Source organism: Schistocerca piceifrons, chromosome 1, assembly GCF_021461385.2.
Source record: "Schistocerca piceifrons isolate TAMUIC-IGC-003096 chromosome 1, iqSchPice1.1, whole genome shotgun sequence".
Classification (NCBI taxonomy): domain Eukaryota; kingdom Metazoa; phylum Arthropoda; class Insecta; order Orthoptera; family Acrididae; genus Schistocerca; species Schistocerca piceifrons.
Genome location: NC_060138.1, coordinates 252057950 through 252077280, shown reverse-complemented (window position 1 = coordinate 252077280; position 19331 = coordinate 252057950). Strand labels below are relative to the sequence as shown.

Here is a 19331-nt window from a genome sequence, read left to right as displayed (position 1 = left end):
CAGATGGGAGAGGCGTTAAGGTTGTGAAGAAATGAAGGTGGGGTGTCTTGGCCCTGAGTCCAGATCATGAAGATATTGTCAATGAACCTGAACCAGACTAGCGGTTTGGCATTCTGGGAGGCTAGGAAGGTCTCCAACCAACTGCCTGTATTCTAGCCTCCCATGCCAATGATAGCACCAACCCCTTCCTTCACTGACTCTCCACCATTCCAACCTCTTTACCTCATGTATCCCTACTATGCTAACCTGTTTATGGGCCTTCTAAAGTAGACCTTCCTAGCCTCCCAAAACACCAAACCTCTAGTCTGGTGTAGATTCATTGATGCTATCTTCATGATCTGGACTCAGGGCCAAGGCACCCTATCTTCATTGCTTCACAACTGCAATACCTTCTCTCCCAACCTCTTCACCGGGTCCTTGTGTGAATGAGTGGCATGTTTTTCTTTATCTGATGAAGACTGTAATGGAAAGCTTTATGTAAGTGTCTTTTAATTGTACCTGTCTGCAACTTAACATGTCATCTTTATGGACATCTTTCCTAAATTCTTGATATCTCTATATGGACTGTCCACTGTTTGACTAAGAATGTTTGACTAAGAATAATTTGTTTTCAAAAAGTGATCATTTTCAGTATACAGACCAATTTATCTACAGATCAATTCTCCTCAGAAATTAGGAACTGTGGATAGTTTAATAAAGGCAACGAGCACAGACGAAGTACAATAATTGTCTGGTATACTTGTATATGGCTCTCTCTCACAATAAAACAATGTTTTGTGCTGTTCCTAAATTGGAGGATATTATTTAGTTGTCTTTCTTAAACATGATGTGAAAGGTACAGTATCCCTGGAAATTCTCAATGAACCACCACAGCACTAGCCACATGAAGACTTTACTAGTTTCATATTGCAAATAGATGGGATTCCCCACCATTTACAGAGATAAACAACGGAGTTCTTGACCAAGTGAGCAATGCCATGATGGAATAAGCTTTGAGCTATTCAGAAAAAATTGTGTCCACTTTACTCTTCAGATATAATTTCTTTAAATGAACTGGTATATGTTTGGCACACACATACAGACCAATTTGAATGTAATTCACAAACCAGAAGCACGCAACAAAAATATAATATTACACCAAAAGAAAGAAAAGAGGGAATATGAGAATCATTTCTTTGGTGTATTGTAGATTACTCTTTGTTAAAATCATAACCGCATTGAAAAATTAGGAAGCAAATAAAAAGTACAATATTTTCAGTGAAATCATTTATTTTTCAACCACTACTGTTCTGATCTCTTGAGCATAACTTTGACAATGATCCTCTTGTTGTATGTTTAATTCCAGGTGTTGGTATTGCTCCACTGCACTGCATGCCTTTTTTTACAGGGTTCTGTATTGCATCACAGTATTATACAATAGGTCTTTATTCGTTTTAGCTATTTTGTCACAATTCCCATGCGAGTTCACATTTCTTATGCAAGTGTTTATCTGTTGCTTATGCCTTACATTCAGAAGTTTTTGATCAAGCATCCTTTAACAGAATAAATCAATTATTTATTTCAGTTATTACCTGCAGCAACTTGACAGCTCTCAATTAACAATCATGTGATTCTATTGCTATGTTTTATGGCAGTGCCTTGTCCATGTGTTGTTGCATGCTGACAGTAAAATGTCTCTTGGTTTAATGTTTTCACTTTTCCTGCCACCTAGGCATGTTTAAAATGCACATAGTCTAACAGTCAAATTGAGTACTTGCATGTAATTGTTGAATATGGTTTTTAAAGCAGTTTATTCGGATTGCACTGTGGCTTGCATACACAGTTATAGAATTTGCAGCTCCCAGTGTTAGGACCCATACTTAGAAAAAACAGCTCAAGGGGGATTCAGGACAACTTTGGCAGAATTTGTGCTTGGTCAGATGAACAACAGCTCTCTTTAAACATACATAAATGAAAGATAATGTATATGGGCAGCAGAAACATCCATGTAATGTTCGAATCCAATATAATGATATGTTGCATTAATCAGTTGCTTCAATTAAATATCTAGGAGAAGCACTGTGAAATGAAACAAAAGGTCAGTTGCACAGAAAGAAAATAGTTGACTACAGTTTGTTGAGAGAGTTGTGGGAAAGTATAGAAATCTATAAAGAAGACATAGTACACAACACTTTTGCAAAACATTCTTCAGTTCAATTTAAATGCTTGATATCCTCATCACATTGGATTAAAGGAAGGCACCAAAGGAATTCAGGACCATGGTGTTAGATTTGTTAAAAGTTGATTTGATCGTACGAGAATGTTACATACCGTATGTACCCTATTACAAGACAATCACGAATATATATATTCTGGTTAATCAAACTTACATACTTTTATTGGTATAAAGTATCTGCCTAAAAAACTTAACATTGTACATATTATAAATTCATGCCATACATACAGAATATAAGGAGAAATAAAATTAACAGAAAAAAATGGTTTACATTAATTTTTAATCTTCACTTTCTCTTTTGCTCACTACCTTTGCCAGTTGTCTTTGGTATCACTATTTTTTAATAGTAGTAATTATAATAATAATCACAGGCATCATTATATGGCATTAACCAATGAAATGCAAGGATATGGGCAATGCATTTCTACGTGTGAGCAACACTGAAACATATGGTCTAGGTTGTCACGAATATTTGGGTTAAATTGATGTTGGACTCTCCTCACCCCCATCTTTGTTGTTGGGGCAGACTGATCCATAGTATAGCAAGAGGTCTAGGTTACACTGAAAGGTGTTCAGAGCCAGTGAAGCAAATGAATGTGAATGCCAAATAAAAGTTGCGATAACAGATTGACCTCGGTGTATGTTCACACTATATTTAAACACACTTAGCCACATTTCTATGTTTATGTTCATACTCCACATACAATCATATGGTGGTTAATGGAGGGTACATTGTATTGTACCACTATTAGTCATTTCCTACCCTGTTACACTTGCAAATAGAGGGAAAAACACCCTCCTGTGTGCTTCTGTATGATCCTCATTTCTCTTATTTTATCTCCATGGTCCTTATGCTACATGACTGTTTGTGGCAGTAGAATTGCTCTGCAGTCAGATTCAACTGTTGGTTCTCAATAGTGTTCCTCAAAAAGTATGTCACTTTCCTGCCAGGGACTCCCATTCGAGTTCCCCAGGCATTTCTGTGATACTTGCATCCTGATCAAATCTATGGGTAAAATATCTGGCAGCCTGCCTCTGAATTGCTTTGATATAGTCTTTTAATCCAGCCTGATGTGGAAACAAAAAAATCAAGCAGTACTCAATAATAGGTCACACTAGTATTCTATATGCAGTCTCCTATATGGATGAACCATACTTTCATAAAATTCTCCCAATAAACTGAAATCACCTACATGCCTTCCCTACTACAATCCTTATGCTCATTCCATTTCATATAACTTTGTAACATTATGTCTAGGTATTTAATCAATGTGACTGTGTCAACGAGCACAGTATTAATGATGAATTTGAACAATATGGAATTTTTTTCATCATTTTCATTATGGATGATGAACTGCAATCATGATTTGAATTGGTAATTTATTAGGGAATAAATATACAACCAGTCACTTCTTTTGGATTTTTGATATGATTTATTGTACCACTAACACGTTTTTGAGCCACGGCAGGCTCATCATCAGACAGAGATGTACAGCAACATTATATCATGAACCAAGTGTAGCTAATTGCTGTGATGATGGTGCTGGCGAAAATGAAAGAAAATCAGTTTTCGGTTATAAAATGTTTATCATACATTAAGGTAGTTATGTTAGCCAATATAGGATTATTTTCCTACACACCCGCATTATCTATTTTTCTACATTTAGAGCTCACTTCAGTTCATCACACCAACTAGAATTTGGTCTAAGTCATCTTGCTTCCTCCTACACACTCAATGGAATGGTGACACCCTTTTGTACACAACAGCATCATTAGCAAATTACCGCAGATTGCCACTCATCCTGTCTGTCAGATCATTTATGCTTATAAAAAAAATAATAGTGGTTATCTTATACTTCCCTGCAGTACTCCTGATGATACCTTTGTCTCTGATGAACACGGCATACTGGGTTCTATTAGTTAAGAAGTCTTCAAGTACCTCACATATCTGAGAACCTTTTCCTTATACTCATACCTTCGCTAACAGTCTGCAGTGGGGCACTGTGTCAAATGCTTTGCAGATATCTAGGAATATGGAATCTGCATGTTGTCCTTCATCCACGATTTACAGGATATCATATGAAAGAAGGACAAGCTGAGTTTCACACAAGTTATGGTTTCTAAAACTATACTGAATTGTGGACAACAGTTTTGCTGTCTCAAGAAATTTTCTTATTTTTGAACTAAGAATATGTTCAAGAATTCTGTAATAAATCAATGTTAAGAATATTGGTCTAGAATGTTGCAGGTCCATTCTTTTAGCCTTTATATGCACAGTAATCACCTGCAATTTTGTGCTGGATGAGAGGTAACCAAGGTTGTAAGGAAGGTAAATAAGGGGCCAACACTGCAGAGTATGCTTTGTAAAACTGAACTGGGATTCCATCCGGACCTGGTGGCTTACTTGATTTCAACTCTTTCAGTTGCTTCTTTACGTCAGGAATGCCAATTTATGTTCCAGATATGGGAGTTTGTGTGATGGTCAAACAATGATATGTTTTTATGATCCACCTGCATGAATGATTTCTTAAACACAATATTTTAAATGTTAGCTTTACTTTTACTATCTTCTATTGTCTACCAGACAAGTCAATGAGTGATTGGACAGCCTTTGACACAATTAGCAATTTTACATAGTAACTGAATTTTCTTGTGTTCTTGGCAAGATCATTTGGTAAGGTATGAGGGTTGTAGTACTTGTATGCCTCATGCACTGACTTTTTTTACAGACGTATCAATATCTACTAACTTTTGCCTGTAGTCATTTGCACGTTGTCTTTTGAACTGAGGGTACAACTGCCTTTGCTTCTTCAGAATTTTCTAAATTTTGTTATTAAACAATGGTGGGTCTTTTCCATCCTTAATTCACTTACTCAGCACATACTTCCACAAAGCATGATTTACAATCTGTTTAAACTTTGCCCACAATTCCTCTGTGTTGACCATACTGGAATTAAATGGTGTTCATTTATTATCTAAGTGGAATGCTGAAAATTACCATCTGATCATTCTAGGAAAAATACTACGCCTTCTTGGCTGATTTATTAAATTTAGTAAACACTGTTGCTATGATTATGACCAATCTGTCTCCACACACACACACTATCGATAAGGCCAGACATGTTTGTAGCTCCAAGATCTAAAATATTTCCATTGTGTGCAGGCTCCCAAAGTAGCTGCTAAAGACAGTTTTTGGAAAATGTGTTCAAAACACACTCTCTGTAATAAAAATCAGAAACACACCGTAAATTCAGAAAATGTTCCTTGATAGTGGACTAGTCTCTGAAAAGTATTTTGATGCATATTATGTACATAAACTACAAAAGGTGCAAGGAAGGTCTGCCTTGTAATTTTACCAGTATCTGGAAGGTTTGTTCTGAACATGTCTTGATTTCTGAGGAGATGGTTAGGGTCAGACCTAATAGCACAGCTGAAACTGCTGGTAATGAAACAAGCAGCAATGTGTGACAAAGCAGACTGGCATCTCTTTACTTCCTCTTTTGTTTTGCCATTTGCCTCCTTAAATTAAATTTTTCCATTTTTGACTAATTACGATTAACATGCATAAGTATGATCTGCAATTCCATAAAAGAGAAAGGTTGGCCCTCAATCTTAAGAAATATAACACCAGATTAATTTTGTGTTTAGTTTTGTGCATGAAATCAATTTCCTAATTTATTTTGACTATTCCTAGTTAATATATTTTGTTATAGGATGAAATCAGTAATTGTTTCGTGATTTAAATGCAATTGTTGACTTATAAACAAATATAAATTCTATACTAATTATAAACATTTGGAAGAAGAACTACTAGAATTCTTAAAGTATTTATTTGGCTCTATTCGAAAATATATTAGCAAAGCCAGATCTTAATTAATTCCAAAATAATTACCAAGTATGTCAAAAGCATTGTTTGTGTAGCTATATCTGTTAATTTCATTATTTAAACATATAATTCAACCTAACCTTTGTGATAGAAGGAATTGTTAAAGAGGGAGAATTTTTCGATGTATTCAATTAATTGAATTAGTTGTGTGTTACGTGTAATTTCTGTAAATGAAAACATAAAACAATGTATAGTTTCAGTGCTTATTATTGTGAGGATATATAAAGACCCAACTTTTGGTCCCAAGACAGTCTGTCCACAGCTGATTTTCAGATGGGAAGTCTGTATCAGTAACAATAATGCATTAACTTAACAGTGGAATTAGTGTAACACAAATAGGCCATGTGTTAAAACAATGACAGTGTCTGTTCAATTTACTTGAGGAATAGTGTCACACGTACCTTATTATTCTGTAAGAAATGTGAACTGTGTGGTTAGGTATTTACTGCTCATAGATGTTCAATAGCAAACTATTGTAGCAATATGCTGATGTTTGCCTGCAAGCTGTTAATGAGGCTTATCATTTACCAATAGTGAACTGGCCATATAACTGTGTAATATGGGGAGGGGGTTTGTGAGCAGCAAAAGTAAAGAACTGTGAAACCATCGGCTACATCATTTACAGTAATCAGTGTTGAACTCCCCCCCCCCACCCCATTTTTCAGATAGTATAACAATGCAGTATGTCAACACTGAGGACTATCAATTAAGAAATAAATCAAGCGAACATCATATATGGCGTCCTTTTGGGTGAGGACTATTGTATCTGGACACAATAAACAAGGACTTGTGAACTTTGAACAGTGAGTTTAACGAAGTGAGTGTGTGGTACATGTGGCATTGGAATTTTGTCAAGGACAGTGAACAGACAATACTATGGGAGTGTGAATTCAATTATTTCTGAAATATCAGAATTGAAGTAGTCACCATTAAACAGGGAGGTGCAACAGCCAAATAGTGAGTGGGTTCTATGAAAGTAGCCATTGAGTACAGGAGCAGCCAATCAGCACACAGGTGGATGCAGCCAACTGGGATAAACCACAAGCATCACTGAGAAAATTATCACTTGCAGCAGCTGTGCAGACGATGCATGAAGATGACAACCGCAGCAGCAACGGGAGAATGAATAAAAATAAGGTAATTCATAGGAAAAGCCTTTTTATATTAAGTGATATATAATGAGTGGCCTTAATGAACAAGACAGTGTGAGGGGGGAAAATGGACAATGTGATTGATAACAAATCTGTAGAGGTTAAGTTTTTAAAAGTACAGAAAGACTTAATGGGGACTGACTTGGAGGATGATAGTGCTTACGGAAAACTGGAAGTGATGTTAAGGCAAATTATGAGTAGTATGAGTATGATAGAAGATGTTAGTAGGCTGGAAAATAGTATAAACAAAGTAGTACATAATACTAATGAGAAATTAACATTAATGGGTAATAAATGTGCAGAAGAGAGAAAGAAGCTTTGTGACGACTATAGTAGGAAAGTGAATGCTTCTGAGAAACAGTGTTAAGGATGAAGTCAAAGCAGTCAGGAAATTTTATGCTGAAAATAGGGTTAAACTTGAGAACCAAATCGATCAGATTAAAAATGATTTAGAAACAGAGATAGAAACCAAGTGTGCAGTAGTGGTAGAGGAAAAACCGGTAAAAGTAAATAAAAATGTAGATTCAAAATTGGCTGAAATGGAGAAAACGAGGTACAAAATCAAAAGCTTAGAGAAAGTGACAATGGGTGTGATTCTGACAGTAGTTGTAATGATGAATCCAATAGTGATGAGGATGAGGTATTTGAATTTATCATCAATAATGATGGCAATGTGTTAAGTAAAGAAAGAATAAAGGAGAATAATATTAGGTCTAATGAAGAGTTAGAGTTCAATGAGAGTGGTAATGAGGAAGAGGTCCATGCCATCTGTCATTTGATGTGTTTGATACTGGTTTTGGTAAGCAGGATGATAGTTTTTCCGGGGATAAGAGTAATGAAGATTTGTTGTATGAAGAAGATCACATGATAAGTAAAAAGGAAATGTGGCACCCTGTAATAAAAATGTGGCACCATATAATAACAGCAAATGTTCAAGGTATACGTGTTCAGTGTTTTCCGGACAGTCTTAGTGATTTGAATGGTATTCCATAGGCATTTTTTTTAATCTGTTAAGAAGACAGAAAATGTTTATGGAAAAAAAATTATTGGTGCTATTGCTAAGCTATCAAAGAGTGTGAAACAAGAGGTATTATTAACTGTGAAATTGGCAGGACAGTTCTTGGAGAGCAATTTCTTGGTATTCAGAATCTTATCACTGATGTAACATTTATGACTAATTTCTTGTGCAATTAGCAAGAAGGGGATTCAACATTCTGTGTGGGATTCAATTATGTGGCTGTCTGTCACATTTTTCATGTTTCCTGAGACAGTCAAACTCTTCTCCTATCCCATCTGTAGTGTATGAGTGAATCACAAACATTCTGTCTTCGAATTTCAAGTGATTTCGTACAGCAGAAATATTTTAGAAAAGGATTCTCCAGTGTTATCTATATATATATTATGTCGTGTTAGTGATAAGTAAAGGAATCATAAGAGGCAAGAAAACAGCAGTGGTATTAGGTAAAAATATATGAGATACTGTGTTTGTTCTGGTTTTATGAAATATGATGAAAGTAAAACTGGTGTCATGGTTAAAGAATTTCCGTCAAACGAAGAGATAAGGTAAACGTAAAATGAAAGGTGTCAGTATATGCGGAGGAGAATGTGCAGATTATCTGAAAACTATAATTAACATCTGAAGCAATCAGGTCATGAATGAAATTAGTATAATCTGGTGCAGTATCAGAGGCAATATGCAGTAAAAACCATCTTGAATAATAGGTCTTAATATTACTTGTGGTTTAATAGAAGACTTTGTGTTCAGTGCAGTCAGTATATGGAGATAACTATCTATTTATAGAAGTGTGTCATGGTACAGGCTCTTCTAACATTAAGGAAATAAAGCTTTAAATATTGTTGCCTGGAGTAATGTGTGTGGAAAGAATAAGCAAGATTTGTATGTATATCGCCCTTCAGGCTAGAATCTCAAGCAATTTGATGGAATACAGTGAAATAATGGAACAAAAACTGAACCTAATATAATCTTTCCAAGTGATAATTTTGTCTGATCAGAAATGAGAGTTAAGTTTGCCTTAGCATAAGGATCTGTTACTGTGAAGTGTTTTTCAGTAGAATCAGTTTTGCATTGGATAAGCGAAGCAGTTGTTTATTTATTAGATAATGCAGCAATAATAAAATAATGAATAATGTTAGGGTCTTAATGGTTGGGGAGCCTGTCTATGCAGTAGGGATATTTTTTGAGAATGCACACAACTAGATAATGAGGTAAGAAATGTAAGTAAAATAATGGAGCTGGCAGACATGATTGAGTAATGAAAAAGATAACTGTACACAAACAAATGTGATGTAAGTTGTTCCATAAAATTTCAGGCATGCAGCTGCATAAATTCAGTTTCTTCTTCTTATATTTCGGCAAAATACCATCCAGCCATCTTCAGAGTGAACCAAGGTGACTAATGCTCCAGCACTTGCTCCATCTTTTTAAACTCAAGGACCGAACCACTGCCTATGCGGCCAAAGATACACAAGGCGCCAGAGACGTTGATAGGTGGCAGAGAGGTGTAACGTATGCATGGAAATTAAATCTACGGCTGCGCAGTTGATCCACACGGTGATATTAATGTGTCACATAGAGCTGTACCGTCGTGATGTCTTTGTGATTTAATTACAGAAATTGCCGGATTCCACGACTTGTCCTAGCTGAAGCCACTACCTCTATTAATTAAATTTGTCACCAACCGTATTTCAATTGCTTCTTTCACTACTGAGTACCAGAAAGATGAAGTCGAGGATAAAATTTTGACATTATTGTACACCACACAGTGCCCAGTGTCAATCAGTGCTCTGCCACTGCACATAGATTTATTAGGTTGTAAGAGGCAGGTGTACCTGTGGTGCTCTGTGCATCTCTCCTGGACTGTACACGTCATCTGTCCGATATATGAATGGCCATACTCACAGTGAATCTTCTAACCCCAGGCATCTGAATCACCAAATCATTTTTAATGGAACCCAGGAGTGGTGTAGTCTTTGGTGGAGGGCGAAAAATCACTTTCTCTTTGTGTTTCCTGAGGCTCTGTCCTATTTTTAATTAAAGGCTTCCCACATATGGCAGGATTTAAAACTTTCTGTCTTCTTCCACTTTTCTTATGCCCAAAATTTTATGGGACAGTCTTTGTGCTACGAGAACATGAAGATGCAAAACAAATGTGGTGTAACTATACTGATAATACATTTTTGAACTAGGTAACATGTGGGTACTGTGTATACTGTGCAGTTCATGACACTGCAGCTGGGAATGAGAGCTTAACAGAAACAGTAATGCTTTAGTGGAGTACAAGTGATTGCTGCATTATTGGATCTATAGATTATCTAAGACTTCTGTAAGTGTTCTGAGAAATTATGAGCTTAAAGTGGTAATACTGGAATGAAGAACAGTAATTTTGCTGTTCAATTGGTAACTGTGGTGCTACAGTAATGTGAATAATCTTGACAGATCAACTATTTGGTAACATTTCGTGATATTGCGAGGATTTAATTTCCTGGTTAAATGGGAGTAGTACTAAGATTTGAGTGGAGAAGTAGGGTAGTTAAGTTATGTGATGGTGACTCTATTCTTTTATCATAATGTAATGATCTTGAGTTTTTGCTGTTTTGCAAATGGAAAAGAAATCCAAATCTTTCAAGTTTATCCAGTTTGAGACATAATTAAGACATAGAGCAATGTTTTATAGTGTAATGTGCACCTGATTTTAAAATTTTTACTATTCCCCACCTTTAATACTATAGTCCAATTTAGGGCTAATTTTTGTGATGTTATGAGAACTGTGTAATATATTTATTTATGAAGTAATGACTATTTGCCATTAGTGTAAAACATTTTTTCCTTATACTTAGAAGTAAAAGTCAGTGTACCAAAAAAGGGTATTTTGTCTAATTTTTTCATGTACTGTGGCGGAGGAGAACCAACCCCAAGGGAATGGAAAAGCTGTGCATTTCTGTACTAACTGCCACTTGGACCTGTTGAAGGTGTGGATGACTTGGTGAGAAAATGTGTTGAAGCTCATTAAAGAGGATTGTAATGGCTTTAGGGCACAAAACTGCTACGGTCATTGGTGCGAATCATTAAAAGAGTGAAAGTGCTTGTGCAAAATACTAAACATTGAAAAAATGAAATTTTTGTCTGAAAATGAACCACAAGGTGCAGTGCAATTTAACTTTTTCCAACCCATGATCATTTATTCATTGAAGCAGGGCAAAGACTTGTATAAAGTGATTTGTATCTTAGAATGTAATCTTTGTTTACCCAAAAAGGACATCACTTATGATGAAAATGTCTAGCTTTTATTACAAATTTAACTTGTGGCTATTTTGTGCCAGTGGACAATACACTATATGTTATGAGAACTGTGTAATATATTTATTTATGAAGTAATGACTATTTGCCATTAGTGTAAAACATTTCTTCCTTATACTTAGAAGTAAAAGTCAGTGTGCCAAAAAAGGGTATTTTGTATGTTGTCAACACGTGACGAGTGGTGGCGCCCTCTACGTGCTCTATATAAACAGGACCTCCACGGCCTAGCAGCCAGTCGTAGACTCACCTCAGATGATGTTGCCCGCAGCTGGCAACGAAACGTCAGGGAGAAGTATTTCTACTATTGGACCACGGCCTCTTAGCCCGGAAGTTTTAATTACTGAAGACGCCGGCCGTGAAAGCCTACACGCTATGTTTGGTTAGGTATTTACTGCTTATAGATGTTCAATAGCAAACTATTGTAGCGATATGCTGATGTTTGCCTGCAAGTTGTTAACAAGGCTTATAATTTACCAAAAGTGAACTGGTCATATAACTGTGTAATATGGGGGGGAGGGGGGGTTGTGAACAGCGAAAGTAAAGAACTGTGAAACACAACTGTGCAACTGTCAGCTACATCATTTACAACTGTTAGTGTTGAACTTGCACTGCCCATTTTTCAGCCAGTATAACAATGCAGTATGTCGGCACCGAGGACCATGAGCGAAGAAATAAAGCAGGCGAACGTCACAAATGGAATTTATAATATAGGTTATCACAAGTATTTGTCTGTTTCTTCAAAATACGTTGCAGTTTACAAGGTTGTGGTTATAGTGAGATCTGAGAACATAGCTGTTTTTCCCAAATTAATAGCACATTTTATACTTATATTGATGTAAAAATATGACAGTATTCCTTCGTCTCTTGCTCTCAAATATGTTGTCTACCTGCTGCTCTCTCACCGACCACATAGGGAATATAGAACAAGCAGTTGACACATTTCCTTTCATTCCCACCATAGCCCATGGTGAGCATAAACAACATTGTGCATGAAACACACAAGTATGCTACTGACCCGTAACTAGACTTTGACCATTTCCTGTAGAAATGTATGCTATTGTTGAGAATCTGTCCTTTAAAGTCCATTGAGTTCTGACCAGAAATGAATTCATGCAACTACAGTTTAAATGTGGTAGATGTTGCTGTGAAGGTTAGCAGCATGGCCGCACAACACTCTCCTCCCCACATTTGTCCTAGTTCTCAGCCAAGCATGAATCACTGTCCCACCTACAACCCTTCTGATTTCTTCAAAATAAATCCACATGTGACTCCACTGCCAAAGATTCATATGTAAATGTAAGATGAACCCTATATTAATCTGTTAAAAAAATGTAAAAAATTACCATTGTTTATTCTGCAAATGGGAGAGGACCCTGTATTTTTTGAATGATGAGTTTCATAAACACATTTTCTTGTAATCAGGTAAATATGGTAAATCCCCTGTGAGTTTAGATGGGGATCCTTGGAAGCAAGATTATCTTTTCATGAAAAAATGCTGTTGAGAAAGTTTAGTGTATCAGTGTTTGTGACGGACCGCAGAGTGATTTTATTACCTTCAATAGTCCTCTCCTGTGTGGATAAAATAAGAGAAATGAGGACTCCTAGAGAGACACATAAGCCATCAGTTTCTTCCCTATATTTTTTGTGAGTGGAATGAGTGGAACAGATGGTACAAAGTACCCTCTGCCATGCAGTGTCCAGTGGCTTGTATAGTATGGATGTTGCTGTAGATATAGTTGGACAGGGAATAGATTACAACTATAAGAATGGCTATCCATGATATGAGAATAATTCTTGGCTATGAAGCAGTATGTTTTACCCGATGAAAGTAATCATGCAAGTTATCCTGAATACATCATCTGCAATTTCATAAGAATGCTATGACGCTGTGGCTAACTAATTCTGTTTCTTAAATTGTTTGCAAAAAACTCATCTTTAAATACAGAATGGCATTTATTTGAAATATTTTCTTTTCAGTAGTGATTGTCAGTACTGTTGTGTTAAATTTGGAGTCTTAGGCATTACCGTATTACCAGCCATCTTGTTTTCTTCTTTTTCATTTCTGAGTTAGAACTTTTACTCAAATTTTTCCTTGTCTGCAAATTCCTATTTATGCTTGTCCATAATGATTTTTTTATGCTTCTTTTATTCTCTGGAAGATTTTTATACTTTTTTAATTAACAGTAATTATTTTATTTTTCTCTGTCCATCACTGAGCACTATATTCCAAATTTTTAATTTTATGAAACTGACTAAAGAAATAGATTTAAATGTAAAAGAATTATTTTGCATTTTTTAATCTAAAGTTATGTCTATAGAAGAACATCTTGTTACCTGCCACCAAAACATGAACAAGCATTACAGCTCTGACATGTAAATTTATATTACTACGACTATTATCAATATGTCGCTCAGGGCAAACACACACAGACAAACTCCCTAAAATGATAACAACATAAATCCTACACTGAGTCTTAACATACTATTCAGATTATTTTAAACTCCCCGTCCTGCAACCATTGCTTCTGAAACCTGGAGCTTGTTATTATTACTGTAACACATCGTTGGCTCTTGGTACCAGTATCTATTTATTCAATGCAAGAACCTCTCTCTTTGGTTTCTCCATTCTATTTCAAAGATTTCTTTGCTACTCACATTCTGCATTCCCAATCTATGACCCCTTATACATCACAATTTCAACATTTTCTTCATTTTATTCCATTTAGTTTTTTAAATGTACCAGTATTATGTTGTCTTTTAATTTCACTGATCATCACTCTCTCTTCCTACCTGCGCAGGATTTTCCCCGTTTGAAGTCTACTGTTTCTTTCAAGTTTTTCTGTCACCTACAATCTATTTCTTAACAACAGAAATCTGAATTCTATGTATTGGCACATTATTATTTCTTCATTGCTTGGGAACGATTGTGTGTCTCCTGATTCATGGTTTGGACAACACATGATTTCAATCAATTACTTTATTTCTTATATTTTCTTTTCTTCTAAAGGTATTATTAAAAATTGCATCAACTGGGATGAACAATGTTCTCAAATTTGTGCTTGCATCAATTCTGCTCCAGAGATTCCTGTTTTGGTGGCCTTGAGGAAGTCTTTTCTCATTTCTGAACAATTGATAAAGATTTATTTCAGATGTTTAATTTGGAGGTATTCTGAAATTTATTTTATTATGTTTTTGGGAGTGTTCTTAATATTCACACATACTTATGGTCACCACACATGTAAAATAAAGTGAAGTTTGCTTTTGGGAGCTATTCTCAAGGTAATGCTCGAGCAATGGCAGTGACTCATATCCCATGAAATGCAAAGTTTGTACGAGAACACTCTGAACTAAATCTCTAAAAATGTATGCAAATGTTTTTTTTTCTCATGCATCATGTAGCTAATGAGCTACCTATAAATGCAAGTCAGTTTGTGTTAAATGAAACATGTAAACAAGAGGGTTACCAGCACAAGCCCCCCTTCAGGACCATCATCTGGACTGTAGAGCTGGGAACCAAAGGCCAATACCTTTTCCATTTTGGAGAGATGAAGGGCATATTTATCATGGGCCCGAAACTGCATGAACCTCATGTTTGAAGATTGGGAAAGCTCGGTGATACTTTTGATGCTAGGAAAAAATCTGAAACAAAACAAAATGAAACAAAAGTATTAGTCTAGATCAACTTTTACATAGGGTCCAATAACTTACAATACAAAAATTTACATGCTCATCACAGAGAAACTGAATGGCTCAATTTATTTATCTGTTTTTCCCCTGAATTTTGAAAAAAAAAATAAACATAGAAAATAGTAAATAAAATATGAACTTTTTGTGATATTCAGTTCACTTTACACCTTACACTTTACAGCTTTAAGTGTTGTAAACAACAAAGAATAATTTTCATGAAAGACTGACACATAACTGTCTCTTCAGTCAAAAGTAATTTAGGTGTCTGGTAGATAAATATTAATTCAGTCTTCTGACTCCAACCATAACTAATTTTCATGCCGTCATGAGATTCTGTTTAACAAAATATGGTAGGGAAGTTTCAGAAGGCCAAAGTTATTATAATTAGAATGAATCACTGCTTTTGTTAAATCAATTAAAAGGACATCAACAACTGACATTTAGTATAATAAATGAAGCAGCAACTTTTAAAAAAGGAGCAGCTTTCACGTTAATTTTATTGCATTAAGCTTAGCACAAGAACATGCAAATAGTTTGCAGCAGTTTAATGATAGTTATTTATCAATAACAATACTATGAAAAATAAATTTGCTACTCACCATGTAGTGGAGATGCTGAGTCGCAGATAGGCACAACAAAAAGACTCTCACAATTAAAGCTTTTGTCCATTAAGGCCTTCGTCAACAACACACACACACACACACACACACACACACACACACACACACACACACACACAAACGCAAAACTACAGTCTCAGGCAACTGAAACCACTCTAAAACCACATCTGCAACTCAGCATCTCCACTATATGCTAGGTAGCAACTTTCCTTTTCATAATATTGTTACATTCCATCCTGGATTTTCCATTGCTTAATTATCAATAAAGTTTTTAACAATTTATTCCTCATTATTAATGTATACCTTCACTCATTCCACATCTTTGGTAGTTCTTCTTCATAATGCTATCTAAAAAGCATGACAAATGAATGAATGTATGAATGAGTAAACAAAAGATAGAAATTTGGTTTAAGGTAATGGGTCTGAGTATGTCAATGCATTTGATCATCACATTCATGTTTAGCATTACCAGCCAGGTGGTCTACCTTATGAAGAGGAATTTTATCCTTGAAAAGATTGCATAACATTTCTTAACCCAATTTTTAAGAAATGCATTGCGTTTTTCATTTATATGAAATAAAATCCTTTAGAAAGCAGAAGGAGCATCTACTCTCCATGGCGGTACATCTTTGCTTACATTCCTTCTCAGACAATGGGATGTCCCTCTTCATCTATTGAGTGATCTTCCACCATCATCTGAGATCCCCAATTTATTTCTTTCTAATGTGATGGTGGAACTGGGTGTTCTGAAAGCTATGAGCACTGTCTATTTATTTTGAAACATGTCTATCAGCTGTATTAGAAATTCCACATCCTGGAGTGTAATTTTACTTTTTACACAGTGTAATGTTAGTAATACATACAGTCCATATTTTCAATTGCTTCTGTCCATTTTGTAATAAAATAAACAGTGCTATACTGGAGAATATTCCAATTGATCAAGCAGGCTTCAGACCAGAGCACAGCTGCTGTGATGAAGTCTCTTACTTTCTTCACAGAGCCAGGGATCCAAATGAAGCTAAAAATATCCACAATGTTTGTTGACTTCATTACTGCCTTCAACAATGTGTTGTGCAGGTCCCATTCTATAAAATTCTTCAAGTTACGCACTGTAGAATGTTGGCACTACCTGTTAACAACACGTTAGATCAGAAGTCCCATGTCATTACTGGAAGCAAGATAAACAGGGAGAGGAAGCTGAACAACAGATTACCTGGGGGTAATTCTCTCACCATTACTGCTGCTTCCATCAGAATAACCATATGCTGAACATGAAACTGAACGTAAGTTACAGAGGCAGAGTTCTTTGTCATAACTGAAACCTAAAATACCTAGGCATCTTCTTGGAGTGAATACTAAACTTTCAAGCATACCTTCTGAACCCAGCACAGAAATATAAAACTGAACTACCTATGGATCCTCAGCAATAACCCTGTGCTTTTTGACCTTGGGTCTGGTGTAGTCTGTGTTGAATACTGAGCACTTGTCTGGATGAACAGTCAACATACAAAGCTTATTGACATCCAGATGAATACTACCACGTGCATAACATATGGCACTATCAGATCTAGCCCAATTCATTAGCTTCTGCTGTTGACAGGTATTATGCCACTTCATTTGTGCTGATCTACTGTTATGATGAGGGAATCAAATAAATCCTCCAGGAATCCTAAGCTTCCCAAACATATTGATCTGCCAATTTCAAATCTTAAAAGGCTACAATCACAACATCTGCTCTGCATGATGCTTCTGACATGCCAGAGGTTTTAAACCTCTTGAAGAATGGGTAGGTCAGTGGGAAGCAGTAACAGATGTGTGCCCGCTTATCCATTCACACGCTAAGTGGATCTTGCATACCACGCAAGACCTGAATCAAATCCAAACATGCTACAGCAGGTGCAAAGATGCATTCTGCAAGTGGAACAAGCTGGCATTTTGGGACTGTCATTGAAGAACTACACACCCGTATATATGCCCAATTGTCAGCAACTGTCAGATTTGAACATATTATGGTAGTGAAGAAGATTTCTTGCTAGCAACACCAGAGGCTGTGCATTAGATTGAAGAACTGGGCATTCTGTAATGAAATATTGTCAAGTTAATTTTTCTCATTTTTACTATATATAAGTACATATAAGTAGGAAAGTTGCTACTCACCATATAGTGGAGATGCTGATTCGCAGATAGGCACAACAAAAGGACTCTCACAATTAAAGTTTTCAGCCATTAAGGCCTTTGTCAATAATACGCACACACACACACACACACACACACACACACACACACACACAAAATCATACACAATTCACACACATGGATGCAGTCTCAGTCTCAGTCAACTGAAACCACATTGTGAGCAGCAGCACCAGTGCATGATGGGAGTGGCGACTGACTGGGGGTATGGAGGGTGCTGGGGCATGGACGGGGAGGGATAGTATGGTGGTGGTGGTGGACAGTGAAGTGCTGCAGGTTAGATGGAAGGCAGGTGAGAGGCGGTGGAGGAGGGGGGGGGGAATCAGGAAAGGAGAGAAGTAAAAAGGCTGGGTGTGGTGGTGGAATAACAGCTGTGTAGTGCTGGAATGGGGACAAGGAAGGGGCTGGAAGAGTGTGGACAATGACTAACGAAGGTTGAGGGCAGGAGTGTTACGGAAATGAAGGATGTATTGCAGGGAACATTACCATCTGTGCAGTTCAGAAAAGCTGGTGTTGGTGGGAAAGATTCATATGGCACAGGCTGTGAAGCAGTAATTGAAATGAAGGATATACCTACACAATATACTTGTCCATCCCTACACAACCTCAGCTCCCAATCCCTTGCCTCATGGCTGATACCCCTATAATAGAGCTAGATGCAAGACCTGTCCCATACATCCTCCCACCACCTACTCCAGTCCAGTCACTAACATCACCTATCTGATAAAAGGCAGGGCTACCTGTGAAACCAGTCATGTGGTCTATAAGCTAAGTTGCAACCACTGTGCTGCATTCTATGTAGGCATGACACTAGCATGCTGTCTGTCCGCAATAACGGCCACTGACAAATTGTGGCCAAGAAACAAGTGGACCACCTTGTTGCTGAAAACACTGCCATACGTGATATCCTTCATTTCAATGACTGCTTCAAGGCCTGTGCCATAAAGATCCTTCCCACCAACCACCAGCTTTTCTCAATTTCGCAGGTGGTAACTTTCCCTGCAATACAGCCCCCATTCTTGTAACCCTCCTGGCCGGCTGCGGTGGTCTAGCGGTTCTAGACGCTCAGTCCGGAACCGCACGACTGCTACAGTCGCAGGTTCGAATCCTGCCTCGGGCATGGATGTGTGTGATGTCCTTAGGTTAGTTAGGTTTAAGTAGTTCTAAGTTCTAGGGGAATGATGACCTCAGATGTTAAGTCCCATAGTGCTCAGAGCCATTTGAACCATTTTGTAACCCACCCTCCTGGCCTCAATCTTCA

The 19331-nt window shown here is 36.8% G+C and overlaps 1 protein-coding gene across 1 annotated transcript in view; it reads right to left on the bottom strand.

The window, feature by feature from the left end:
* Positions 1–19331, bottom strand: part of LOC124792676 (potassium channel subfamily T member 2) — a 691963-nt gene that overhangs the window by 63266 nt on the left and 609366 nt on the right. The window contains exon 19 of the mRNA XM_047257958.1: positions 15098–15209. Coding sequence (XP_047113914.1) covers positions 15098–15209 — 112 coding nt within the window. The remainder of the gene's footprint in view (positions 1–15097; positions 15210–19331) is intronic.